The sequence below is a fragment of the Jatropha curcas genome, chromosome 3 (genome assembly GCF_041381405.1).
Source record: "Jatropha curcas cultivar XTBG-Jc1 chromosome 3, XTBG_Jcur_1.0, whole genome shotgun sequence".
Classification (NCBI taxonomy): domain Eukaryota; kingdom Viridiplantae; phylum Streptophyta; class Magnoliopsida; order Malpighiales; family Euphorbiaceae; genus Jatropha; species Jatropha curcas.
Window position 1 is genome coordinate 27,732,664 of NC_143153.1, and position 27,794 is coordinate 27,760,457.

Genomic DNA, 27,794 nt, shown 5'->3' on the forward strand with positions numbered 1-27,794 from the left:
ATGTCATAATTAACCCTTTTATTTTTCTATTTTTGAGAAATTACTATGATGTTTTTTACTTTTGCTTCAAACAAACTATCAAATTCTTCTGTAAAAGAAGTCATCTATTTTCCATTAGTCACACTCACTTTTTGGATGAAATATACTCACTTTTTTTTTTTTTTTATGAAAAATGCCTATTTCGAAAGGACATGATAGTGAATATATAGCACAAATTAAAGACGTTATAATAATTTTTGAAAATAGAGCGATAAAAGTATTAATTAGAGTATAATTTAGGATCCAAGTGTATTTATCCGATAAAAATAATAATTCAATGAAAATTTTCTGAATTGGCATGTTTCAAAGTTTGGCATGCCATTGCCCGCAACTCATTTTTAAACACAATTTGATTAATTTTTGTAACCAACAATCCACACGACATGAAATTATAAATAGGCCAAAGCTTCATGCATAAATCAACCTCTTCAGATAATTTTAAAGGTGTACTCCTTGCCTTCACTCCAATCTTTCAATCTAATAAGTTCAGAAATTTTATTTTTAAAATATTCTTCAATGAAATTAAACCTTAGTTACTGAGAAAAAAAAGACTTTTGAATTTTATTAACTATACTAAACTCACTATTTAATCCATAAGTGTTGGAAACTTGGGATAAGTGGTTTGATACTCTTATCTCTTAAATAAGATTAAGGATTAAATCCTTTTTGAATGAAGCATATATTAGCCTGGAGCGCTTTATCCCTTAATGAACCGAACTAGCGTGAGATTTAATCCTGACTCATGGGTTAATATTACTTGTGGTTAATAAAAAAAAAAAAAATCCTCATTCACGAACTCATCTATTTTGAAACTTTGGAGGAGTATAATACTTGCAATTTAACTCAAAAATAGTCGAAATAAATTGATTATAGAAATTTTCTTGTGTTTGTACTCTCAGGCTATAGTTTCTTTAGCTTTGGCTCTTCTTGGTGGTTGTGTATTTGCTTTGTTTTTGGGTTTGTTGTCATTTTCTATCATAATATTACCAAATCCACTAATCAGCAATATATTTTTATTTTTATTTTTATTTTATTTGAAAAACAATAAATTTTTATTAAACTATTATCCTAATGACATTTGCAGTTGCTATATGACTCGATACATTTTAGTATTATCCGTAGCCTCTTAGGACACAATTATTTATATTTTAAGTTACAAGAATCATATTGGATATGCTTATCACTTGTATAACAATAGCATCTTAGCAAGGACGAATGTTCTTTTTCCTTTTTCTAAGAATACAAGCTGAAATATTTTTAATTGGTAATTACAATGAATATTCTTAATTTTCATTTTGAATTATAATTAAATTATAATTAATTACCAAAATATCAATTATATGAGTCGAGGTTAGTTTGAGTTAATTAATAAATCCTAAGGAAAAGACTACTCTTGTTTGGGATTATATCTTAAATTAAGAAATACACACTATGTCTATGCTCGCTAATCATAAATATAAATTTAGAAGAAAACAACCGCACATCTTAGTTTGACTCTTGACTGTTTAGCGCTAATTAAATTATTTTTAATTATGATTAGTTTTTTACATTTAATAAATGTGAAAGGTAAAGATGTATAGAATTCGAATCTCTTTAATTTTTTCAATTTAATAAAAATTATTAAAAGAAGAAAATTGTTCTCCCGCCAGAGTAGTCCAGACATCATTTTAGTTCATTTAGCTGTCTTCAATAAATAAAAGAACTTCTTTTTTTTTGGAAAATGATAAAAGAAATTATTTTATAATGTTGGAAATGCATAAGAAAATAAAACTCAGAAGTACAATCGAACAAAGACAAAATATATATATATATATATATATATATATATATATATATATATATATATATATATATATTTATATTTAGTGGTAGATTGGATATCAATTTTTTAAAATAAAATCCGACGCGAATATGGATCGGATACGGATACATATATTTATATTTTTAAATTGTTGATTGTAATTCTAGTACGGTATTGATTGATAAAATTAAAAGAACTTGCCAGAATTAATAAAAATGTTAAAATTCAGGCTTTTTTTTTTTTTTTTTTTTATCATTAGGCCTTCTTTTTTTCCATTTAAATTTTAAACCATTATCTCAAATTCTTTCATCCTTTTCCTATTGTTTTTAACCTCTACATCAAATAAAAGAATATGAGTGGAGCATTATAGCCACGATTTTTTGCGCTTAACAATTATTAAATTCTCTTATAGTTGTCAAAGTACATAATATTTACAATTATTGTTAGGATTTTTGTATTTTCAAAGCATAATAAATAATATAAATATTTATTAAATCATTGTTCTGTTTTTTTCTTTTAAACATAATAATAATAAATAAATAATATCTGATCCGATTCAACATTCTATCCGTCTAAATCCGAGTGAAGCGGATATGAATATGAATATATAAAAATCTTTGCGACTCAGGATATAGATTTTATATAATTTTTGTATAATCCGATTACAACCAATCCATGACCATCCTACTATTGACCTCGCAACATATTAGAATATCTCTCTATTGGAATATTTGACACGCGGTTTAAATTTCAAACCTTACGAAATTGTTATGATTTTCAAATCTTGCCAATTTTAAAATTATTTTGCAATATGATTTATAAAATTGGTGTATGTGTTTCGCAATGTTATTATCTAATACTACTTCTATGTTCTATTACTTTAAATTTGATACTTTTTCAATTTGGATAAGAATTAGAAAATAATTCAACCGCCTCAATTCTAAGAAAAATTAATGGTAATTAATTAAATAACTCTTTTATGAATTATTCAAATAATTAATATTTGATGGAGATATCAAAACCTTTTTTTTTAAATGGAATGTTTGCATACAATTCTATCCCTCTCTTATAATTTAAAACCTAAAAATTCTCTGTTTTTTTTTTCTTCCACGGGTAGCCACAGGTGAGCTCTCACCGATGGTCATCTCTTTTCTTTTTTTATTTATTTTTTTGAAAAAAATTCTCAGTATACATATTTACGTTATTTGTCACCTAAATATTAGAATTTATTATTTTCCATATATTGAGATTTTGGTTTCAGATCTAGTTTTGAGTTATTATTATTACCATTATGGTGATTTTGTCTAGCAGCTTTCGTTATTTGGATAGTTATATAGAAAGAAGTGCAGATCTGACTTGTAAAAAGATCATGGAGTCGAATAGTCGCCATAAATAGCCACCAAGTGAAGCAAACGGTCTCCAATGATACAAATATTATGCTATATCAACTCAATCAGATATTTCAAATTAATATTGTATTTTTTTATTCTTTGTATAAGTGATTTATTATTACTAAACAAAAATATATAAATATATTGATATATATCTCATACTTGTATACAGTTTCCTCTTAATGAAATTCTACTTCGATTTTTTCTATATATATAAAAAAATCTGCATACAAAGCATAAGAAATAATACTATTAAACAAATGGAAAAATTGAATTAAAATTTTTTTTGAAAAAAAATATCATATTAAACGGAACATCGAGAGTAATTAAAAAATGAAAACAATAATAGTCACTTTCATTGTCCAGTGGTTGGCATTAGAATATTGAACCTGTACAATGTGTATTTAACTGCAGGGCTGCAAACAGCCACTCCAAACAAACGCAACAGGTAGCAGCAGTTGAACCTAGGAAAAGAAGAAACAACTGATACTTTAAAGCACAAGTTTTATTTGATCCAATTTAATTTTTCCATTATCTTTTATGATTAAGAAAACTACACATTTTGGAAAAAAAGAAAAAAAAAAGTTCTGTTTGCATAAGTTATTAATTGAGCATTAACTTATTCAATAAAATTTTGAAGAGACTTAAATACAATTCTCAGCTTACAAATCTAAGCGTTTTAAATAGTTTTTTTTTATCTACAAATATAAGTCGTTTTGAAATAATGAATTATTTGTTATAATCTAGTAGAATTAATTATTTTATTAATCGCCATGCAAAAAAAAAAAAAAACGATTTAGATTTGTGTACGGGAGTAACATAAACAAACATTCAATTATTAGACAAATAACTTAATACAAAAAAAAGTATAATCAAAAGAATATTCTATTATATATCAAATTGTTTAATTATAATTTTAAGAAATTTGGAGTTAATGATACTCAAATCATTTGAAATTTTGTAAAATTAGCAGTAATGTGTGTACGTTTGTGTATGTAAAATGAAATGGCCGGCACAAATATCTCGTATCTCATAGCACCTTCTATAAAAAGAGCAAAATGAATCATTTGAGCATCACTATTATCTCCTTTCTGGCAATGGGTTCACTTAACATCAAACCTCATGTACTTCTTCTTCCATATCCAGCACAAGGCCATGTCAATCCTCTAATGCAGCTGGCCAAGCTTTTGCATTCCAATGGTTTTTACATAACTTTTGTCAATACTGAATTTAATCATAGACGTTTAATCCGGTCTAATGGGCCGGACTTTGTTAAAGGCCTTTTAGATTTTAGGTTCGAAACGATACCTGATGGGTTGCCACCTTCGGACCGGGATGCAACCCAAGATATTTGGGCCCTTAGTGATTCGATTCAAAAGAATTGTCTGAATCCATTTAAAGGGCTACTAGCAAAGTTAAATTCATTGCCAGAATTACCTCCAGTTAGTTGCATTATATCTGATGGCTTGATGACCTTTGCAATTGAAGCTACCCAAGAATTTGGCATTCCAGAAGTTCAATTTTGGACTGCCTCAGCTATTGGTCTTATTGGATTTTTGCGTTTTGATGAACTTATAAAGAGAGGCATTGTTCCCTTTAAAGGTACATTTTCTTGTCTTTGATTTTTTTTTTTTTTTTTTTTTAAATGGTTGTATTAGTTCCAATTGGAAAAGAGCACACCTTGGCCTTAGGTTCTTGAAATGTTTTCTGGCTTTTTTTAACCACAAAATGACTTTTTCTTCTTTTTCATATGGAAAATCAAAAGATAAAATTTATTTTTTATTTATTAATTTCAAGCAAAAATTTGAGCAGTACTTTCTCACCATCACCATCTTCAAATAAAATATAAGTCGAAAATGCGTTTCAGATGACAACTTCATGAACGATGGCAGTCTTGATTTAGCACTTGATTGGATGACGGGCGTTGAAAACATTCGACTTAAAGACATGCCAACTTTGATCAGAACGACAGATCCTGAAGATATAATGTTAAATTTTATGAGCAAAGAAGCAAAAAATTGTTTAAAATCTTGTGCAATCATCTTCAACACATTTGATGAGCTTGAACACCAAGCACTGAATGAAATTAAGTCCAGATGCCCTAATATATATTCAATAGGTCCACTTTCCTTACTCGAAAGGCAGTTTCCAGTTACCCTAGCAAAGTCACTTAGATCAAATCTATGGAAAGAAGACTCAAAATGTTTTGAATGGCTAGATAAACAAAATCCAGAATCAGTTCTTTACGTGAATTATGGAAGCATAACTGTAATGACAGAGCAACAATTTGAAGAATTTGCATGGGGGCTGGCCAATAGCAAGCATCCATTTTTGTGGGTGGTCAGACGGGACGTCGTGATTGGAAATTCCAGGATTTTGCCGGAAGAATATTATCAAGAGATTAAGAATAGAGGGTTTATAGCGCCCTGGTGTTGGCAAGAACAAGTACTGTCTCACTCATCAGTTGGTGCATTTTTAACTCACAGTGGATGGAATTCTACCTTGGAAGGTATATGTAATGGTGTGCCTATGCTCTGTTGGCCTTTCTTTGATGAGCAACCCATGAATTGTTTATATTCTTGCTCTAAATGGGGCATTGGCATGGAGATTAGCCATGACGGTAAGCGTACGTACTGAAATTCAAACTCTTGTCAAGGAAATAATGGAAGGAGAGAAAGGAAAGGAAATGAAAAAGAATTCTTTACAATGGAAGAAGAAAGCAGAGGAAGCTACGAGCCTGGAAGGAACATCCTATAACAACTTTAATAGATTTATCACTCAACTTTTATCAAGTAAATAAGAATTGTACATCCTCATTATCATCTATTAATGAAGACTGTGCACTGATAGATGGAATTCACATCAGTGTGGAACTTCAATGAATAATTGTATATTTAACATTGTTCTATAGTGCTCGCTGTGACTCTAGCTTTAATATTCTAATTCTGTCATTTTTTAAAAGAATTTGTAAATAAATATACGTGTATATGTAAACAAAAAAAATTGTAAAAGAAAAATTGACTATTTGACAATAGCTTTTTCAAAACCGTTATTACTTCCTCCCTCTTATAATTTGTATCCTAATTTGACTGTCACGTAGATTAAGAAAATTCAGTTAACGTATGAGTAATTTACTTAATAAAAAGAATGTCTAGGTTATTGGAATTAGATATTCCTCCTGTGATAATGTGAGATCATATGAGAAATGATGATTCATAGAAAAAATTGTATTAAAAATCTAAGAAGGTTTCAATAATTAATTTACCCTAAAAAAATATGATGAAGAAATATTGATTTCCCTGAACCAAAATCATAATATGTTTATTTTTATATTCCAATGTTTAAAATTTGCATTTGACCCACTAAGATTTGATTAAATCAAAATGTGGTAAATTTTCAACTTTTTTTCTTTTGGTACACCCTTATATTGAAGAAATATTAATTTTTGCTTCATTTTTTTCCTAATATAACCTTAATTGATATGTTAATTTTATGTATATTGAGGCAATTCATTAATTTAACAATTATATTTGTTGACAAATAAAAATTAAATAAAGGTCAAATAGTAAATTTCAAATATTTTTTACTTTCAAAAAAAAGAGAACAAACAGTTTTGGACGGATGAAAAGAAAAAAAAAAGGGGAGTAGGATAAAATTATGAGAGGGAATGAATATTATTTATAAAGTGTTAGTATTATTTATATAGTTAAAACATTAATCTTCAAGGTTGAAAGAGTAAATGGAAACATGCTACTCTCTTTAGGTATGAAGTAATAATTTTATACTAAATTTAAAAGTAAAAAAAGTGAATGATGAAATTTTTCTTCCCCAAGTTCTCTTTTATCTATACTACATATAAAAGGTGGAGGTCCCATGATCTATTAATTCACCTCCAATGACCAGATAGTAATATCCCTGCTTGTAAATAGTAACTGATGGCAAAGACCCTAAAAAAAAAAAAAAAAAAAAAGAAAACCTAAATGAGAATTTTTTGGCAATTAATTTATTTTAAACAGGAACCTCTAACTTACTTACACTTGTCAAATAAATCTGTTACGAATAAGTTTCGTTTTAATTAATGTTGAAAAATATTTTCATATTATTTTTATAATATCTAAAAATGTGAAATCAATGTTAACTATGGATTGTTATAAATGCTAAATATGGATTGTTAAGTAGTTAGAGATTTGCAAATTATAGTTGTTAAAAATATTATGTACAGTTTGTTTAAAAAATTTAAGTCCTACATTATGTTTTAATGACTATACATATAATTTATTTCATACATATAATTTATTTCATACAGACAATGAAATTTATTTCATACATATAATTTAATTCATCTAATTACAAAAATTATTCAAGATTATTCAAGTTATAAAAGTGATCAAAATTGCTTTTTAAAATTTTAATAGCTGAAGTCTTTTCTTTAAAAAAAAAAATTAAAACCAAATTTTATTTATACAATGTTTAAAGCAACAAAAATTTGTTAATAGAAAAAATATATGTACTTATATAAAATATAGCTTAATAAAGATATTCAAAATATTTTTTCGTATGGAAAATATGGATTTTGACATTTAATAACTGTTTAGGAATTATAGAAAATATACGAGTCAAGAAAGTCTTTTTAATCACCGCCCCTTATAAAATATCTAGAAAATTCTCACATACAATTATCATAGAACTATTCTTAGACACCAGTTAAACGCGATGCATAACCAGGAAGGAATGTGGCTTCCATTGCAACATTTATACACAGCTACTTTTCCCCAATCAGCCTTTCACCTCATATTTTCTCTGCGGCGAACGTATCGAGTTCTGTCATTGTATCTGGGTCTGTCATTTGCTCTTTGGGGTTGTGGCTCCACCCTTCTCTGTCTTTCGGGTGATCTTTGAACTATCTCTCCATTCACATACAGCTCAGCTGCAAAATTAGAAAAAGTTTTTATAACTAGTCTTTATAATCGTACGATAAAAGGATCCCTAAAATTCATATTCACAGTGGGCAAAGTGCACAAAGTTGCCATGGAGAAAGGAAAGAAGTTGAGATTAACATTTTTGCAACTATCCATAAAGAATTTAATTAAGAAATTCACCAAAGCACATAATAGATAATGAAAAGGTGAAAATGTGTCTATTAGACAGGCATAACTGTGAAATTTCTACTAGCACAAACAACAAATCACGTCATAAGAAGCTTTCTCCTCTTGACACCCCATAAATAAAAATATATTGTTTTGTATGAGAAAAATGGAAAAACGAAGCCTACACCAAAGTTCAAAGTAATTACAATAAGTTGCTTATGCAATATAGATAGATATATAAACTACACAAGAATTAAATTCACAAAAAGCATTAAAAACTTATGTATCGTTTCCAATGATTCTGCAACTCCATGGTGTGCTTGAAGAACAGAACAGGAAAGGAAAGAACTTTAATCTAAGTCCATTAGCATTCAAAACTAGACATTACCCACATGAGGTTATTAGCTTTGCCAAGATGGACTAATATACAATACGTGAGTGTAAAAGGATAAAAATGAAAGGAGAAAAATGATTTTTACTGCCATGAAAGATGTAACAACACAAGATCAGAGAACCTTTAGGTCAAAACAGTTAATTTTACAAAACGCAAGGACAAGATTGGCAATGAGAATAATTTGCAAACCAACAAGGAAGACATGTCCCTTCCAAGGCTGTTTGCTGAGAAAAAATGCAAATTGAAAGCAAACAAATATGTCTGGCTGCTTTTTATTATATGTGAACATAAATAACCTAAGAGAATATTGTGGCGCTCTGAGTGCATTTGTAGTTAAGTTGAAAGAAATACAGAGAACACTCCAACAATTTTGAAGCCAGTTGTTCATTGGCATTCAAAGCCATATTAAGATAAGGGGAATGTCAAAATCCTATTAATCATATATAACAAGAGAGGATATATAGTTAGTGACCACAACAAAGTATAGGTTGTCACTAACACAGTTAACCATGCTTTGAGAAAAAGAAATAAACATATTATTTATATATAGAAAGAAACAAATAGAGTAATAATAATGTTCCATCTCCACTGATCTGCATCTCCACAGAATATAAGAAGCACAGAATGGTTTAGAGCGAACAATTTGATATAAGTCCATTAGCATTCAAAGCTAAACATTGCCTAACAGACTCATAGCTTTGCCAAGATGGACTGTAAAGAAACTATAATCCATTTATACAATCACATCATAATTCATATTTCTCGAAAGTCAGAATGAATTCTCTCCTTCAGTCAAAAATAGAACTGCAATAGTTTTTTCCTTACCAAATTTTATCATAAATTCCTGACATACACCTAGGATGAGTTTAACCATTGAATTATAATATATAAGCACAAAAAAAAAAAAGGATGTGGAGAAGATAAATTGCTTGCAATCTTAAGCTACAAGCGCAAAAGCTTACCGCCATAGTCCTTGTTTTCAGGGTCAACATAAGAATCAGGCAGGACAAACAAAACACCAGGCAAGCCTGTTAACCAACAAAACAAAAAAAAATTAAATTCATTTAATCCAACAAACAATAACAGAACAAAAAAAAAAAAAAGAATTGGAGAAACTAAAACCCTAAATATATACCTTCTAATTTGTTTGAGGTCTCCTCATCAATCTCACAGCCAAATCCAAAATACCTCTCACACGAAACATTGTAAATCTTCTTTTTGGCTTCCTCTTCACTGAGATAAAGCAACAAACAGATGTCATGCATAATCAAATCTACATAAAACCCAAATATCCAAAACTTGTCATCGTTTAAAAACATTTACCTTCCAAGAACTTTGGCTAGGGTTTGAACATAACACTCAATCATTTGCTCCTTAGTAGCTCCTTCTCCGCCAGGCTTGTCCATAACAATAAGCCAATGCTCATAATCGCATCCAGGGAAAAGCGGGGCCATCTCATTGGGCGGCCGGTCACTGAAGTTAGAGCCGGAGTTCAATGGTGAGTAGGCTGAATTACCAGCCCGGTTAACCCGGCATCGAATCGCAGTAAATCGAGTCGGATCAGCACTTCTAATTGACGGAACGGCATGAGAAAGAGGGAGTAACGAACGGCGGCAGGGAAGTACAGTAGGGGGAGGAGGAGTACGAGTTATGGTAGATGCGGCGTGGGAGAAGAGGCGCTTGGGGAGGAAGAGAGAAAGAGAGAGGGAGCGAGTGAAAGGGCGAGCTAGGGTTTGAGCCATTGTTGTTGAAACAAGGAACGAACGAGGGTTTTTGGAGGATATAGGGGGTATTTATCTTCTTCAGACTCTCTGGATAAGACAGCTTCTGATGGGCTGGTCCCGACTCCCTAGGACTTGAGTTCTTTTCAGGCTTGGGCTGAGCCTTCTCAATTTAGATATAGGCCATCAATGTTTCTTAGGTTGAAATATAAAATTTTTTTATAATGAAATTTGATTTAGTTATATTAAATTTTAAAAGTGATATAATATTTTTTTTGGATAAATTATTATAAAATCTTTAAGTTAGTCGAAATTATTAGTTGGTCCTTATTATTTGAAAAAATTATGATGAAGACAACATTTGTAACTGTATAGAATCTTTTTGTTCATAAACTGTTTTTTCTTTTCTATTAAATATCATATAAGATTTGATTATTTAATTCTTCAAATAATATTACTATTTAACTCTTTACGTTTAATAAATTATTATTATTTAATTTATTATTTAAAAATATAGAGACTAAATAATAATTAAGATGAAACATCAACGATTAAATATTAGTCGTTTATTTTATTTTCTTAATACCAAATATAAAAATATAAATTGTATAGCTCGTTGATATCAAACAAATTTTTCTTCCATTGTTTAATTTTCCTAATATATAATTAAATTTTAAGTATTTTTGTTCTCTATTTTCAAGATGAACCTAAAGTCAAATCTTCCTTTTTATAACATATTAACGTATTCTTTTAATTTTTTTATAAGTTATCTTTAAATCTTTAATTTTATTAAATTATAATCTGGTAATTTTATTTTATTTTATTTTTTTACAGATTAGAATGCATTTTTTTTAAATAATGTAATAAGAAAAACATAAATTTTATTTTATAAATTTTATACTCACAACTCCTTGAGGAAAAAAAGCTTTTTTAAAAATATATCTTTTTTTTTTTTTGAAAGGATTTTTTAAAAATATATCAAAGCAATTCCTTTAAATAAATAAGAAATAAGAAAAAAAGTTGGGAAAGGTCCTTTTACGAAAAGCCACGTGTGAAATAGTAACCACATCAATTAAAAATCACTCAGTTCCCTCTGCCTAGTAGGACCAAAGACACAGAGGAAAAGCAAATTTGTTTACTTCCATCTGAAAAATGGGAGAGACCAAAGCGACCATGGCCAACCATCTATTGGCCGTGAAACGCAACTCCGGCAAGAACTACAGTCAGATCGCGGAGGAGACTGGGCTCACCAATGTCTATGTAGCCCAGTTGCTGAAACGTCAGGCCCAACTGAAGCCCGAAACCGCCCCAAAGCTTCGAGCAGCTCTGCCTGAACTATCTGATGAGATGCTTCAGGAGATGATGAGACCACCCATGAGGTCTTATGACCCCAATTTGATTCAAGAACCCACTGTTTACAGGTGGGTTTTCGATATTCCCTTAGTATTTTATAACTTCTCATCTTTTACTTAATGTGCTACTTCTAGTTATTTCTTTATGACTTCGAATTTTGGCTTCAAGTTTCTTTTTTTTTTTTTTCCCTTTTAATTTTTGCCGTTCTTTTAAATATTTATACGTAGAATCTGCTTATAAACATTGTATTGCTAATTTCTAAGAATGCAAGGTCATGTGTTGTACTAATGGTGGTGAAGGGATTTGTGATTTTGGTTCATATTGTCTGCTGTGAGTGACCCTGTGTTTCATAAATCTTGATACTGGGACATTCTTTTTCTCTTTTTAATACAGTGGGCTGTTATCTAATTTCTTGCTAAAATTATTGTAGGTTGAATGAAGCAGTTATGCATTTTGGTGAAAGCATAAAGGAAATTATCAATGAAGAGTTTGGTGATGGCATGTAAGTTTTTTCTTGTCATCAATTTATTACTCATTGCTTCTTAGATTTTTGGATCCTAACTTTGATTCAAAATACTAGTAGTTGGAAGTCTTAAGATTCCTTATTTAGATTTTAGAGGAGCTATATGATTGGTTCTTGTTTGTTTGGCCTTTCTCATTGAAATTCAAGCTCTCACTAGCAAAATATGATTTAGAAGACAGGATTTTACATATTTTGCCTTTTCGTATAGTTAAGGCAGGCTAAGTGACTTCTTTGTGATTGCCTTCCCATTTGAAGCCAGAACCACTTTCCAAGATTGCCTTTTTCTTATCCTCTTTTGTGTTAAATATTCTGCATGTAAATTTTCAATGTCTTGTTTGATTATTCATGAGCCCATTGACTATATGCAATATAGCAGTTATCCCCATATTTATTTTCTGCAATGTTTTTATATGTTATCAACTTAAATCACTCAATTCAATGTCATTTGTTTTTTTCAGCATGTCAGCCATAGACTTCTTTTGCTCTGTCGACAAAGTCAAAGGTGTGGATGGAAAAGATCGTGTAGTTGTGACATTTGATGGGAAGTATTTGCCTCATACTGAGCAGGTTTGTTGACTTTAATGTTGTATGATTACCTAGGAAACATGTAAACTGTCGAGAAAGAAGGCGAATTCTATTGTGGAGCCGCATGAATGCACAAAAAATGCCTGTACGGTTGTTTAATCATGCTTGTCATTGATTTTGCTGATGTAGAGTAAACATTAAGAAGAAAAGTGGGTGAACACTACGAATGCTTCGAATATCTTTTTGCAGTTGTTCCTATTAAAGTGTCTTCATCAAAATCATACATTCAACAACCAATTTCAAGTATTGCTCATACAGTTGGTGATAGGTTGCCCTACCTTTTGTGAAAATACATATAGAAGATATATATATATATATATATATATGTTCACATGTTTTTGTATGTGTAAACTGGGTGGGAGTTAAATTCCTTATATCATCATAAAAAAACATTGCATCTGATCCTGATTAGATAAAGATAAAGAAGAGAAAGTAGAAAACTAAATGGGATGGGTTTTCCTCAATTATTCAAGATATTGAACAAATTCTTGATTGTAGTGCACACGCGTTATATCTAATGCTCTCTGGAATTCTCCTGCAGGATATTTCATTGTATAAACTAAAATGTGTAATCATTTATCAAATGAAACTTAGCATGTTACCTAGTCTTCCTCCTTCGTTCGCTTCTTTCCCTGTTTCCGGATCTCAAATGCCTAGGAAGTTGATTGACAAATCTGTTTGAAATTCTCCCTTTTTCCTTGCAGAAGTCAGAGCACATGGTTTCAAGACTGAGGCTTAATGGAAATTGATCAATTCTGATGTTGATGCAGATGCTATGTGAGCATATTTGCTACTGTGTAAATTGAGTCATTGGAGTTAGTCTTATATTCTTATGGGCTTAATTTGTCAGATGATGAATAAAATAAGTACCCTTGTTGTCGTACTCGGATCTTATAGGGCTACAAGTACCAATATAAAATTGTTTGCTCACTTTACATGTTATGGATTGGAAATGAATAGAAGGTTGCAGTTTTAAAAACTTGTAATAAATTCAACTGGTATTGCCTGATTAAAACAGATTCTGAAATTTATCATGGAGTTGATGGCCGGATTTTCTTACATGAAATGAAATGTAGGGATCTCATTTCTTTGACGTCACTATATTCTATCACACCGTTCTTTCCTTTACATGAAATTCATTTTATAGTGATTTCTACATTTGCCATTTCTCCCCATCAGCCTCACTACATTCATCATCACAACCTCATCAATGTCATGGTTAATGTTATTATGATTCAAAGCCCCAGTTGCCTATGTTATTTTTCATTTCATCATTGTATTATCATGGCTGTGTTGTGGAAATTGATACCATTAATTGTACAGTGGTTACCAACTCCGTTATCATATTCATGCCATCGTATCACAACTATTTTGGCAACGAGTTCACATGCAAATCCCTTCTATTGAATTGGAATGCTCTAACTGTTTGAATCTTATATACTTTAAGATCACTGAATGAAGGAAATAGATTAGCTATTATTACTTATTGTTCTATCCTCAACAATCAGAACCAGAGGATAAAATATGTCGAAATATGATCAGGCACTTTACATATCTGAACAATTACTTGACCAAGTTCTCCAAAATATAAGCATGTGAAAATGCTACCACTTTATAGGATTTTTAGAAATCAAATTTTATATAACAATATCACAAGGCTATTGATACAACTTCAAAAGTTTCATTATTACTATGATTCTACATGGGTAATACTTGCCTGAACTATGCCTTCATGAACCAATACACGCATGGGGCGAGTCGCATATGGAAATGGGATTCACCCCATGTCTCTTGGTCCATCATAGACCAAGTTCAGCAAGTTTTTCCAAGATTATGCAATGGCATATTCTCCACCTTGTACTGGAGGCTTTTACACTTCTGCATTTTCGATCATTGCATCAGTCTATGACTTGATCACCACGATAGATAGCTTCCATAATAAATCTGCTAAAGTTATTGTAAGATGATCCTCCAACTTTTGTAGCTGCTTCTGCTTTCTTTTTCCACTCTAATGCCTTTTCCTTCTTCCCATTTTCCCCTTCCATCATTTCCTGAATAAGACTTTCAATTTCATTTCTCTTCACATCATGATTAACCTCCATCCCATTCCCCCATTTTTCGCATGCATATCGACAGTTAGTTTGCTGATCAGCGAAAAAAGGCCAGCATATTACTGGAACGCCATGACAAACACTTTCCATCATAGAATTCCAACCACAGTGTGTGATAAAAACACCAACTGCTGGATGTGCAAGCACTTGATTTTGTTCGCACCAACTGGTTAACAATCCTCTTTCTTTAGTTTCCTCAACAAATTCTTCAGGCAAAATTGCAGAATCTCCCATAACTACATCTTGCCTAATAATCCATAAAAATGGGTGTCTGCTATTTGCAAGACCCCAAGCAAACTCTTTTAAGTCTCTATCTGTCATCATAGCCACACTACCATAATTTACATACACAACAGATTTAGCTTCTCTTTTATCTAACCATTTTAGGCAATTCGAATCTTCTTTCCACAAACTTGATTTTACGGAGTTGAGTTCATTTTCTTGGATTTGCTTTTCAAGCAAAGGGAGAGGACCTATAGTATAAATGTTAGGGAACTTGTGATCAATTATAGCTTGTAAAACTTCATTTTCGAATTCGTGGAATGTGTTGAAGATAATTGCAGAAGAGTTCAAGCAGTTTTCTGCCTCTGATCCCAAGAAATCAAACATTAGTTCATCATTTGTGCTTCTGATAAATGTTGGCATGTCCTTTAACTGGATGTTAGTCATCCCAGGAATCCAATCAATGGGGGTTTTACTAATGTCATTGCAGAGGAAATTCTCAACTGAAACAATCAAGAATAAAAATTATGCTCATTCAAAGTATTGTTTAAAAACTAAATTTGATTTTCTTTTTTTTTTTTATTGGTTTTAACCATCCGGTGTATGAATCCCATTGGCCCGACTAATTCGGATTCGCATCGAACAGCCCACAAAGAGGGTAAACTCCATATCCAGGCTCAAACTTGAGACCTTTAGTTAAGAGAGAAGGAATCCCTATTATCCCATCTCACTCCTTAGAGGTTAATTTTCTTTTTATTTATGTAGCTGAACTTATATAGTAGGATAAAAAAAGGTCATATTTGCTCTTTCAGATCAATTTAATCTTTGAACTTGTTGAAAATGATTAAAAATGTCAGTTTTGACTTTTTAGACCAATTTAGCCCTTGAATTTGTTTTAAAGTTTTATAAATTAATAAATTGATTTAATTTAACACATGTAATGTAACTTTAATTTGTTTAACATGAGAAATTAATGGATTTCATATGTAATAACCTAGTGATAAATGTTAATTCTAAAATATTCAAATTAATACATACTTATGGACTCAAAATTATTAGTCAAGATAAAAATACTATTAGTCAACATAAAGAGGAATATAATACATTCCATATATCGTTTTCATCTATTTCATATTTAATTAATTACTTTAAACAAATTGTACAATTTGATCCCAATGATAGTCTTAAATCCATGTAAATACTGTGAAGAATCAACGACTAAATTGACTCAAAATGTTAAATATGATATTTTTAAACATTTTAAATAAATTCAGTGGCTAAATTAACTCAAAACGTTATAAATATGAATTTTCGATAATTTTAAACTGAACAATTTCAAAGTTTAAATTTGACCTGACATTTTTCATCTTATTAAATATTCAGCTATCAAATTTTTCTATATTCCAATTTTAAAATAGCTGACTCAATATACAGAAGCCGAGAAAGATATACCTTGATGTGGGACGAGGCCTCTTCTTTTTAGTTCACTATAGTGTAAATAACCCATGAAACTGCAAGCTGAGGCAGTCCAAAACTGAACCTGAGGTATATTTAACTCCTCTCCAGCTTTGATTCCAAAACTCATAACACCATCTGAAATTATACAACTAACATGAGGCACATCATCACTATTATGAGATAATAAATTTAACTTGTTGATTAACTCTTTAAATGGAGCTAAACAATTCTTTCTAGTTGCATCGCACAAGGAAGGAACATCTTGTGTGGCATCATAATCATCTGGTGGCACCGGCAGACCGTCCGGTATAGTCTCAAATCGAAAATCCGGCAAACCCTTAACGGAATCCGGTCCTCTAGACCGGATTAGACGTCTGTGGTTGAACTCTGTGTTAACAAAAGTTATGTAAACGCCATTTGAGTGTAAAAGCTTGGCCAGTTGCATCATTGGGGTTACATGGCCTTGTGATGGATATGGGACACATACAATGTGAGGTTTTTTGATAACTTTAACTGTACCCATTTCTTAATTTTTCCTTTTTGTTTCTTCTTTTGTAATGGATTGGAAAAGCTTTCCTAGTTCAGGCAAGATCTTTGCCTGAACTGATGAAGTGGTGTCGCAGTTGAAAGCACTCAGGTTTTTGTGTTGGGTGTAGTGTGAGTTTCATATTTTCTTCCCAACAATTTTAACGTATTTATAGAGTAATATGTCCGAAACTTTAGTTTTATCGGATCTATTGATTGTATTTTATTTGGTTTTATAAAAATAAAATTATGATTTTACCTCTGCAATTTGTCAGAACACGTAATATTGCCTCTGCATTTTTTTAGAAATATATAATTTTGTCTCAACCTTTTGCCAATTCTTTTATAATTTTTTATCAATAAATTATTATTTTATTTTAAAAATTAATTAATGTATTTATTAACTATCTTATCCTTATATTTTTCTTAATTAACTAATCTCTTCCTCGATTTAATGGAAAATGTATAAAAATAATAGAAGGATATAAAAGTACAACGGCGGAAAAAGATAGGAACAAAATTATATATTTCTAATAATATGGAAAATGTATAAAAATAATAGAAGGATATAAAAGTACAACGGCGGAAAAAGATAGGAACAAAATTATATATTTCTAATAATGCATGAGCAAAATCCTTGCATTTTGATAAAATATAAGGATAAAATAATTATTTTTTATAAAATATTCAGATCAAATATAATAGTCAAAAGCGTGTGATTTAAAATGGCCTAATAAAAAATTAATTGAGATTAATTAAATATATTTTTATTTTAAAGTCATATTTAGTATGAGAGAAACCTCATCCCTCTCTTTCTTTTTTTCGCCCCCATGTCACCACGTGGGAGGGATATAGAGACGTAAAAAGGGGATCCTATCATGAGCTTGGTCTTACTTCACCATCGAGAAAGAAGACTTCCGGCGACAAGTTTAACTTATATGTAGCTTCCTTCTTTTTGGATGTGAAACAGTGTCAAATCAAAATATCCAACAAGCATTACCTCTCCCTAGTGTTTATTAAATTTTAAAGAGAATAAATTTATAATTTATTTTTTTTAATCACTAAATATTAGAATAAATGAATACTATAAATAATAAACTATTTTGTTGCTGAACCGTGCAGTGTGGAGCCGTATCTTAACTGGAGTGCACGACATTCAAGAGCCTAGGAGTAGTTACTCCTTTTAGTTATGAATCAATAAATGCTCCACTTGCTGCGGCTCAGCAGCAATGTCAGTACAACAAATATCGGTCCAATAAGAATCATATAGATAGAATCCATAAATAAAATAATCTTTAAATATGATCAGTTTTGATTTGACAGAAATTTTTTTTTTCTTTTTGTCTCATCTAATCATAGATTATTATTACTAATTCTATATTTAAAATTCTAAACAAAGCGAGATTATTATTAATTTGATTATTAAATTGAGATGGTTAAAATGGGAATAAAGATTTAAATGAGATATGGTTTTTATTCTCCTCTAAGAAACAATATTTTGGAGGAAAGCCATGGGGAACCTTAATGACATAACACGGATCATTTTAAGTACGGTGTTTTATTAGGAAAAAAAAAATTAACTAAAGAATATGATTTAATCATATTAATTATATTTAGTTTTCTTTCTAATAAATTTTAAATATATTATCATTTTGAATAAAATTTAGATTTAGTCTTAGATCGAGTGTTTTTGACATTTTCTTATTGTATTATTAATTTCTCTTAGTTCATGGAGTTGTTCCTCGTCATTGAAGAGTTTTTATTTAGATATTTTATTTCTTTAGTAATTCGAAATACGAGATGGATTGTTAGTTGCTTGTGGTTGAAGACTTCATTACTTCAAGTTTAGATAAGTTTCTTTTATCAATGGAGCTTGATAGTGCGACTTATTCATCCATTAAAGCTTGTTATATTAAACTTTTCTGTAAATGTCAATTGTAATAAATTTCCGGAAAAAATAATATTTAGAGTAATATTGTGGAAGGTTTTTTTTGTCGTCTTATTTGAAAATAGACCAGTTTTTATCCAAAAGATTAATCTCTTCTGTTCATATCAAGAACATCTCCGGACGAAAGGTTTCAGTTTTCTATATTTATATTTTTTATTTCTAGAGCAATATTATGATGTACTCAACTTATATTCATTATTAATGAATTATTAAATTTTTTTAAAAAAATCATATTAATTATATTTTCTTAATAAGTATGAAAACGATAGATGTATTATCAAATCCAGTGGGTGGTTGAAGACTTCATTACTTCAAGTTTAGATAAGTTTCTTTTATCAATGGAGCTTGATAGTGCGACTTATTCATCCATTAAAGTTTGTTATATTAAACTTTTCTGTAAATGTCAATTGTAATAAATTTCCGGAAAAAACAATATTTAGAGTAATATTGTGGAAGGTTTCTTTTGTCGTCTTATTTGAAAATAGACCAGTTTTTATCCAAAAGATTATTCTCTTCTGTTCAGATCAAGAACATCTCCAGACGAAAGGTTTCAGTTTTCTATATTTATATTTTTTATTTCTAGAGCAATATTATGATGTACTCGACTTATATTCATTATTAATGAATTATTAAATTTTTTTAAAAAAATCATATTAATTATATTTTCTTAATAAGTATGAAAACGATAGATGTATTATCAAATCCAGTGGGTGGTTAGCCTTCCAAAATTCAAAGACAAAAAATCTAATAAAAAGATTATATTTGACTCCTAAGAATTCATAAATTTCATTTTGCGCTACCAAAATGTATATTGATGTTTTCTAATTTTGCCTCTCCCTATTACTATGGAATAAATAAAGTATCTTCTTATATGATATTATCTAACTCATTATATTTGAGCTAATTTGTTAATATATATAAAAGGAAAATGTCATATAATGAAAAGTCAAGCTATTGAGATTGGAGGAGATATATGTTCTTCCAGAGTTGAAGATAGAATTGTTAGATCTTTCAGCAAATAACACAATTTTTGGGTAAAAAGCTTATTATCTTTATTAGAGGAAAATGGGATGGATGAGACAAGTGTCTCTTTCAATTTTAAACAAATTTGATCACCTTTACCGCCGGCTATAAGTCTCCTTTTTTGACTTGGAGAGCCTTGATCTCAGTCGGCAATGGCAAAGCATTATTAAGATAAAAGGTTTTCCTGCAATCTGAAAGTCTTTATTGTTTGTAACAATGAGGTCCTTGTGGTTAGCAAGAAACAAAAATGCTTTTTAATAATGACACAAAGAATCCAAAGGTTTTCCTGCAATCTGGAAGTCTTTATTGTTTGTGACGATGTGGTCCTTGTCATTAGCTAGAAACAAAAATGCTTTTAATGACAGACACAAGGAATCCATAAGAAGTTATCGAAATGGTTAACGGCTAGATGTTTTAGCCGTTAAAAGCTAAATATCAATGATTAGTACTTGTCTTCCTTGGAAGTATGTAGAGCAAGTGGCAATAGTCTAGTCTTTACAGTGTTAAATTTGTTGCAGCTTGTTCTGTATCATGGCTAAGAAAGTTGTTGATGCTGAGAATCCTCATTTGGCTTGGTTCTAAATGAGTTTTTTTGCTGTCCACTCCTTATGTTTTTAAGTTTGCTGCAGCTTGTTCTTTATGCCTGTTAAGGTCTGCGTGTTCGTGTTTGTTGCAGTGGCTTTAAATCATTACCATTTCTTTTCTCAAGAAATGTTGATGATTTTGCGGGCCTATCTTCATTTGGGCTTTGTCGTTCGACTTAGTTAATTGGATTTTTTGATTTTTTTTTTTTTGGATACTGCAATGTCTTTTAGTTTGGTGTTTACAATGTCTTGATTGATTTTTAATACTTAATTTGTCCAGATTAGGTTGGATGTAAATAAAAAATCTATTGATTTGGGTTAGTATTTGAATAAATTAAATTTTTTCTGAATATTACAATTGAATAATAATCTACTTTGTTGATAAAAAAAAAATAATTTGACTTGTCTAAATATAGCAGAGGTTTTTTATTTTTATGTGCCAAGAGCTATCTCGGTTGCGTGCTAAATTGGCTTCTTAGTCTCAATGATGTGTGAAAGACAATGAAAAGATCCAACCATTTTAATAAGTATACGGAAAGATCCTTCAATGGATTTAACGATTGTCGTTTTGTTATGTTCTCTGCTAGATGCTAAGTTTATGACAATATTCAGTCGTTTTCACTTTAGAAAAAACAGATGGAAAAATTAGGGTTACTTAATTGAGTTTGTTAAAGAAGATTAGACGTTTTGTCCACCGAATATAGAATTAGTCGTAATGAAATTTTAGTCAAATCTTGAAATTACAAAATTGATGTTTCATAAAATAATTTCAATAATAAAAACTAAAACGACAACAAGCTCTTCGCTTTATTTATGATAAAGCAATAAAAATAAACAAGCAAAAGATATAGAGAGATGAATTTCCGTCTAAGATTTTCGCGAGCCATTCAATATACAAAGGGAAGACTACTCTCATCGTGAAACCTCAACCACCTGAATTTGTAAAATATATCATCTGGATGTTTTCATCGTGTTCTAAATTCCTTATGGAAGAAAACTTTATTATTGTAGCTACTAGCTAGAGTTTGTTGATCTTTTAATAAATTAAAAGAATTATTTATATTCTTTTAAATATAAAATTAAAATTAAAAGATATGATATTACATCTTTCTAGTTGAAATGATTTTGATAAAAAATGTAAATCTTCGTAGTAGTAACATATCCTTTGATTAATCTAGACAACGAAATAATTTCTCTAAATCTTTTATATCTTAATTATTTTTCTAATACTTTGTTGCATATGACATCATAAATGAGTTCCGCCACCATATGTCAATAAGATTAATGGATGAGCATGTTATATTTTCAAACTCTATTAATCAAAGATTCACATATACGAGTAAGATCTAAATTCTCTAATCAAATAATATCAAATTTCACACCTAAGATTAATAACAAATCCTTGCAAAAGAATGAATCGAAATCCCATGAAAGAAAAGACGAAAAATCTCCAAATATACAAACAAATCAAAGTATAGATGAATCTACGTATTTAAGAATTATAGAATTTCAGTAGCTACTAAACATCGAAAACTTATTTTCTCAAACAAGCAAGAGACCGACTGTTATAAAGGACGAAATGGCCTGCTTCTCTGGGAGTTTCTTCTCCTCCCTTAAGTTGATAGGACAATCTTTTACTTGAAGGAGCCAGTTTGGTAGCCTGGTAGGAGTAGATTATATATGTATGAGTATCAAAATCAAGAAAGTCCAGTGACATGTTTTATTTGCCTTACGTGGTATGAGTAAAAAAATTTCAAATAAAAAAATATATATACTTTACTCCTGCAAATTTTAAAAATTTTGTTTCACTCTCTTGAATTTCTTTTCTAATTCCGACCCTGCCTATTATGTTTGAGTTCATTTTTTATACATATATATATATATATATGTTAAAGGTTTAATTGCCCATATTAAGCTCTTATATATCACGGAATATAAAATTAGCCATACACGGAAAAATTTCAGTCAAATCTTGAAAATATAAAATTGCTACTATTTCATAAAATAATTTATTTCACATATAAATTCGGTTTAATATGTTAGAATATCTTAAATTTTTTGTCAATTTTATCATAATTTCGATCTTTTAAAGCAATATCACCCCTTAATTGTAATTAAAGGTAAAATTGCAAATAAAAAATATTTTCATTATTTTTTAAATCATTATGTTAAAGAATAAAAATTTGAAAAAAAAAATTCCACGCTAAGTTTTAGTTTTGAGATAAATATGCTAATTAATAATTTAGTAACATAAAATTTTTGTTACAGACTAAAAAATCCCAAGCATTGCAATAAAATAAAATTAATAAATATAATTTTAATTACCCTTTTATATTGTCTATATTTTTAAGGATTAAAAAAATCTTAATTGTGGTAAACAAAATTATTATTCATTTAAAAAAGTAAATAAATAACTTCCCAATAAAATAATTGCATATGTCTCAAATATCATATTTCTAAATTTATAAATGTGTCACCCACTGGATGTGAATATAATTTGATATTCAAAATACGTTTAGAATTTACTTTATCATTAGTTTTTTTTAAACTAAAGGAAAATTTTTTTTATTTACAATTTTATCTTTAATTGCCATTGAGAATAATATTGCTGTAAAAAGTCGAAATTAGAGTAAAATCGATAGAAATGTTAAAACAGGATTAAATTATAAAAGGCCACAAAGTTCGGAGTATTCTGAGTTAGGTTTATAAATTCAAACCAAAATTGTTTTGAAGGAAACACATGAAAAATTAAACTTACATTTAATAATTTTAAAATAATAAAATATTTATATTTAAGGTGGAAAGGTGTTTTTTTTTTTTTAAATTAAAATATCGTAATGACCTAAATTAGACCAATTCCCAACTAATTTAATTTTTTACATCCATATTAATACACTACCCGATACCAAATAACTCCAACAAAATCAGTACCGAAATATTCGCTAGTTTAATTCGAATCTTATATATATATATATATATATATATATGTTTTACAGTAAATGACAAAATCACTCCATTTAAAAATTTCCAATGTAATCCAAGACAACGGACGAGCATGTTTATATATCAATTACTCCAACTCATTTTAATTTATTTTTTATACATTTAATCAGTAATTAATTATTATTCAACAAAACTTATCAGTCATTGTTGTTATTATTATTGTTACTAATTAGTCCATGTCAGAATTTTAAACATAATCTGAAAATTTTCCAATGTACACAAAAAAGACAAATTGTATACACGTAAATAATTGTTTAGACCTTAATATTTAGTTATAATCACGATTTCATTGCTCTTATTTTATTAATATGTTGATTAGTCCTATTAAGATATTTAAATTACAATTTAGTCCTTATTTAATGGTAAAAATACCACTTTTTAGATGAAGGATTGAATAATTTAACAACATCTAACCTTATGAAGTAATTAGCAATAAGATATTAAGATATGAAGTTATATATATAAAAGGACGACTGAAGAATCCTGGAACACCCCCCCCCCCCCCCAAAAAAAAAAAAAACCAAAATTTTTCTTTGATTTTGGGTCTCCAATATTGGAAAATTTTTCTTTAGCCCCCTTTTAATTTTGGAGTCTAGCTCCGCCCTGTGTGTAAATATATCAATTTTTCATTGCATTTTCATAGGCATTAGGAAAAGAGAATATGGGTTCCCTTAGCAAACCTCATGCAGTGTTGATCCCATTTCCAGCACAAGGTCACATAAATCCATTTATGCAACTTGCTAAGCTTTTGCATTCAAGAGGCTATCATATAACCTTTGTAAACAATGAGTTTAACCAGAAACGATTGCTAAGGTCAAAAGGGCCAGAGTTGATGCAGGGCTTACCTGCAGATTTCAGATTTGATGCTATTCCTGACGGGCTGCCTCCGTCTAACCCTGATGCCACGCAAGACATCCCTTCTCTTTGTGACTCAGCCCGGAACTACATGTTGGGTCCGTTCAGAGAACTACTGGCTAAAATCAATTCCTTGTCGTCTGATCAAGTGCCTAAGGTAACTTGCATTATTTCTGATGCAATCATGTCGTTTGCTCTTTTAGCAGCCGAAGAATTAGGGGTTCCTGGAGTCCCATTTTGGACTAATTCTGCTTGTGGCTTCATGGCTTATTTGCATCTTGGGGAGCTTGTCAAGAGAGGCCTCGTTCCGTATAAAAGTATATATTTTCTCGTTTATCTCCTTTCATATATGTGTGTTTAATGTTTATGTTGTTTTTTACTTGGTTTCATTTGAATAGTTAACAAATACATTGCTAAAGTTTAATGGACGCTAGAACTTCTTTTTGAATTTTATATATAAAAATCTCATAGGAGATACACTTTAGGTTAGAAAAAGAAAATAATTTGTCATATTGTTCATGAACTCTGTATTTTTTTTAGAAGTATATATATATATATATATATATATTAATTAGTTGCCATGTGGATTAACTCTGAGTTATTGATGAACATTCAAACAATAATGTGCTTAAAAAACAACTAAGATATAAGCTTTGTTCAGCAATATTAATTGGAAAATATTTATCTAGATCAGGTTTATGATCCATCTATGGACCTAAAATAATGAAAATAAAAATTTTTTTAAAAATTATTTTTATTTAATCATTTTTGCCTAGTGTACGGTAAAAAAATACTTCGTTTCAATAAAATTATTATTTTAATTGATTTGGTCCATAGGTTGGGCCGCAGACTGGCCTAGATAATTAAATCTATCATATATTCATTAGTTATTATACTAGTTGTGAGATCTTATAATGGTTATCACTTACTAGCTCCTAGTTATTAAATATTAAGGAGGGTAAAGTTTTATAATCTACTCTTACAATCTCTCTCTGAACACTCATATAGACGCTATGCTACTAAATAGTATAAATAATAGAAATTTAGTGAAAACATTGAATACTACTTTATAACTGTTGCTGGCCATAGAAGTTTCAGGTAGTGTTTGGTCCCACAAACCATTAAGCTTGAGCTTTTGTGTTTAATAAATTTAATTTATTGGCTAATGGATAATAGTGCTTGATGCTTCCGGAAGTGATGTTATTGTTCTGAGAGCTAAAAGTTGATCCATATAATCATCTCAAATACAAATGGAACTATTGCAATTTTTTTTCCTTTTTTGTTTTACCCTTATCTAGAGATCAAGCAATTAATTTCTAATTTGATGTGTTTCAGGTGAAAACTTTGATACTGATGGCAGTCTTGAAACACCAGTAGATTGTATACCAGGTATTGAAAATGCTACGCGCAGGTACATGCCATTTGCCACCAGAACCACTGATCCAAACTCCCCATTTTTGAATTGTTTGCAATATCTAGTACCTGCCAATTTACAAGCTCCTGCAATCATCTTAAATACATTCGACAAGCTTGAACGTGACATCGTAGAAAAATTCAATCCCATATATTCTCATATTTACACAATTGGCCCTTTATCCCTCCTAGAAAATCAAGTGCCTAAATTAAGTCCAATAGCGTCATTTAGAACAAACTTATGGGAGGATGACAGTAAATGCCTAGAGTGGCTTGATAAAAGAAACCCTAATTCAGTTATATATGTTAATTGTGGTAGTATAGCAAAAATTTCAAACAAGCACCTTAAAGAGTTTGCATGGGGACTTGCAAATAGTAAACATCCATTTTTGTGGATAATTAGGCCTGATATTGTTAAGAATATGTCTGAATTACTTGAGGAACAATTTTTTGAGGAGATTAAGGAAAGGGCAGTGTTAGCAAGTTGGTGCGAACAAGAAAAAGTATTGTCTCATCCGTCGACTAGGGTTTTTTTAACACATTGCGGATGGAATTCTATTATCGAAGGTATTTGTAGTGGTATGCCTATGATTTGTTGTTATTATTTGGCCGAGCAGCCGACGAATTGTTTATTTGCATGTAATGTTTGGAAGATTGGTTTGGAAATGAATCCTGATGTGAAGCGCGAGGAAATTAGTTTTCTTGTGAAACAAATGATGGAAAATGAGAATGGGAAGAAAATGAAAGGAAAGGCTATGGAATGGAAGCAAATGGCAGAAGAAACTACTAAAATTGGAGGTTCTTCTTATGGAAATTTTAATAAGTTTATGGAAGATGTTCTATGCTACGGCAAGTGATCAGTCTGAAATTGTGTGGTATTATCACCTCATTCTAGCAAGAATCATGAAGAAGTGACACCTCAATATTTCAATTTGCTATAAAACTAGTTACCTGTTAAATAGTCTTTTATTAGATTAATTTTTTCTTTTACATTTTTTTTAAAGTAACTTTTATTTATCTTTGAAAGCACACATACAACGCTAAATTTATCCTTCATTGGAAAAAATAAATTATACTCTCTCTGTCTCATTTTGTTTGCTTGTTATTCCGTTTTTTGATGTCCCAAAAATTTTACAAGTTTTTTAAATTTATATATGTAAACAATTGTTCTTTTCATGATAACCTTTATGATTATTTATTAAATGAATGACTTTTATCAATATTTTAAAATATTAAGATAAAAAATAAAGTAAAATGATTTTGGTTGACTACATTCTTAAGTTTTGTCAAACTATGCAAACAAAATAAGACGAAAGATGTATATACTAAATACCATTGCGGTTTGTATAAATATTAAAAATAAGATCCTTAAATATTCTGTAATTATATAATCTCATATGAAAATATGTATAATCAATTTCACTTTTAAAGGATGATGATTAAAAAAATTCGATGTAAATATCGTAGAGGCTTGAGACTTTGTAAAACATATAGATTAAATAAAATAGAAAAAGAAATATGCATATTTAAAGATAGATTTACAAAGTTAATTGAAATTTTAGAATTATATAAATTTTCATGAATCGAAAGTAAATTTGGCATTCTAAGAAATGAAAGAAAGTAACATTGGTTGTTTTTTAAATTTTAATAAATTAGGTTTACACCCGCGCATTGTGTGGGTTGCCCAGTTGATGTATTTATAGTTTATAATTTATAAATGTATTTTAAATATGATACAAAAAATACAAACAGCAATAA

The 27,794-nt window shown here is 29.7% G+C and overlaps 4 protein-coding genes and 1 pseudogene across 4 annotated transcripts; 3 read left to right on the plus strand and 2 right to left on the minus strand.

Annotated features, from left to right (window-relative positions):
* The first annotated feature begins 4,328 nt into the window (after positions 1-4,328).
* Positions 4,329-6,031, plus strand: LOC105641728 (linamarin synthase 2 pseudogene; annotated as a pseudogene).
* Positions 6,032-7,841: 1,810 nt separating this feature from the next.
* Positions 7,842-10,488, minus strand: LOC105641624 (plastid developmental protein DAG). Its single transcript, XM_012226210.4, has 4 exons — positions 10,036-10,488; positions 9,848-9,945; positions 9,675-9,740; positions 7,842-8,158 (listed from the first exon to the last, which is right to left on the minus strand). The coding sequence occupies exons 1-4, from the start codon at positions 10,452-10,454 to the stop codon at positions 8,016-8,018; spliced, it is 726 nt and encodes a 241-aa protein (XP_012081600.1). The 5' UTR covers positions 10,455-10,488; the 3' UTR covers positions 7,842-8,015.
* Positions 10,489-11,518: 1,030 nt separating this feature from the next.
* CYN (cyanase) lies at positions 11,519-13,873 on the plus strand. The gene is made up of 4 exons (XM_012226211.4): positions 11,519-11,854; positions 12,217-12,288; positions 12,768-12,876; positions 13,599-13,873. Exons 1-4 carry the CDS (start codon positions 11,586-11,588, stop codon positions 13,641-13,643), a joined length of 495 nt encoding a protein of 164 aa, XP_012081601.1. The 5' UTR covers positions 11,519-11,585; the 3' UTR covers positions 13,644-13,873.
* A 597-nt stretch (positions 13,874-14,470) lies between these two features.
* On the minus strand, positions 14,471-17,360 carry LOC105641627 (linamarin synthase 2). Its single transcript, XM_012226212.4, has 2 exons — positions 16,680-17,360; positions 14,471-15,730 (listed from the first exon to the last, which is right to left on the minus strand). The coding sequence occupies exons 1-2, from the start codon at positions 17,206-17,208 to the stop codon at positions 14,793-14,795; spliced, it is 1,467 nt and encodes a 488-aa protein (XP_012081602.3). The 5' UTR covers positions 17,209-17,360; the 3' UTR covers positions 14,471-14,792.
* Positions 17,361-24,285: 6,925 nt separating this feature from the next.
* LOC105641730 (linamarin synthase 2-like) lies at positions 24,286-26,984 on the plus strand. Its single transcript, XM_089719695.1, has 2 exons — positions 24,286-24,940; positions 25,959-26,984. The coding sequence occupies exons 1-2, from the start codon at positions 24,430-24,432 to the stop codon at positions 26,891-26,893; spliced, it is 1,446 nt and encodes a 481-aa protein (XP_089575821.1). The 5' UTR covers positions 24,286-24,429; the 3' UTR covers positions 26,894-26,984.
* The last annotated feature ends 810 nt before the right edge of the window (positions 26,985-27,794 follow it).

Excerpts from the sequence above, each read along its gene's own strand:
- LOC105641624 (XM_012226210.4), bottom strand. The coding sequence starts at position 10,454 with ATGGCTCAAACCCTAGCTCGCCCTTTCACTCGCTCCCTCTCTCTTTCT. Across the intron at positions 9,741-9,847 it reads GACCTCAAACAAATTAGAAG|GCTTGCCTGGTGTTTTGTTT; the intron begins GTATATATTTAG and ends GTTGGTTAACAG. Across the intron at positions 8,159-9,674 it reads TGAAAACAAGGACTATGGCG|CTGAGCTGTATGTGAATGGA; the intron begins GTAAGCTTTTGC and ends CTAATTTTGCAG.
- CYN (XM_012226211.4), top strand. The coding sequence starts at position 11,586 with ATGGGAGAGACCAAAGCGACCATGGCCAACCATCTATTGGCCGTGAAA. Across the intron at positions 12,289-12,767 it reads GAAGAGTTTGGTGATGGCAT|CATGTCAGCCATAGACTTCT; the intron begins GTAAGTTTTTTC and ends TGTTTTTTTCAG. Across the intron at positions 12,877-13,598 it reads ATTTGCCTCATACTGAGCAG|AAGTCAGAGCACATGGTTTC; the intron begins GTTTGTTGACTT and ends TTTTCCTTGCAG.
- LOC105641627 (XM_012226212.4), bottom strand. The coding sequence starts at position 17,208 with ATGGGTACAGTTAAAGTTATCAAAAAACCTCACATTGTATGTGTCCCA. Across the intron at positions 15,731-16,679 it reads AGGCCTCGTCCCACATCAAG|TTGAGAATTTCCTCTGCAAT; the intron begins GTATATCTTTCT and ends TGATTGTTTCAG.
- LOC105641730 (XM_089719695.1), top strand. The coding sequence starts at position 24,430 with ATGGGTTCCCTTAGCAAACCTCATGCAGTGTTGATCCCATTTCCAGCA. Across the intron at positions 24,941-25,958 it reads AGGCCTCGTTCCGTATAAAA|GTGAAAACTTTGATACTGAT; the intron begins GTATATATTTTC and ends GATGTGTTTCAG.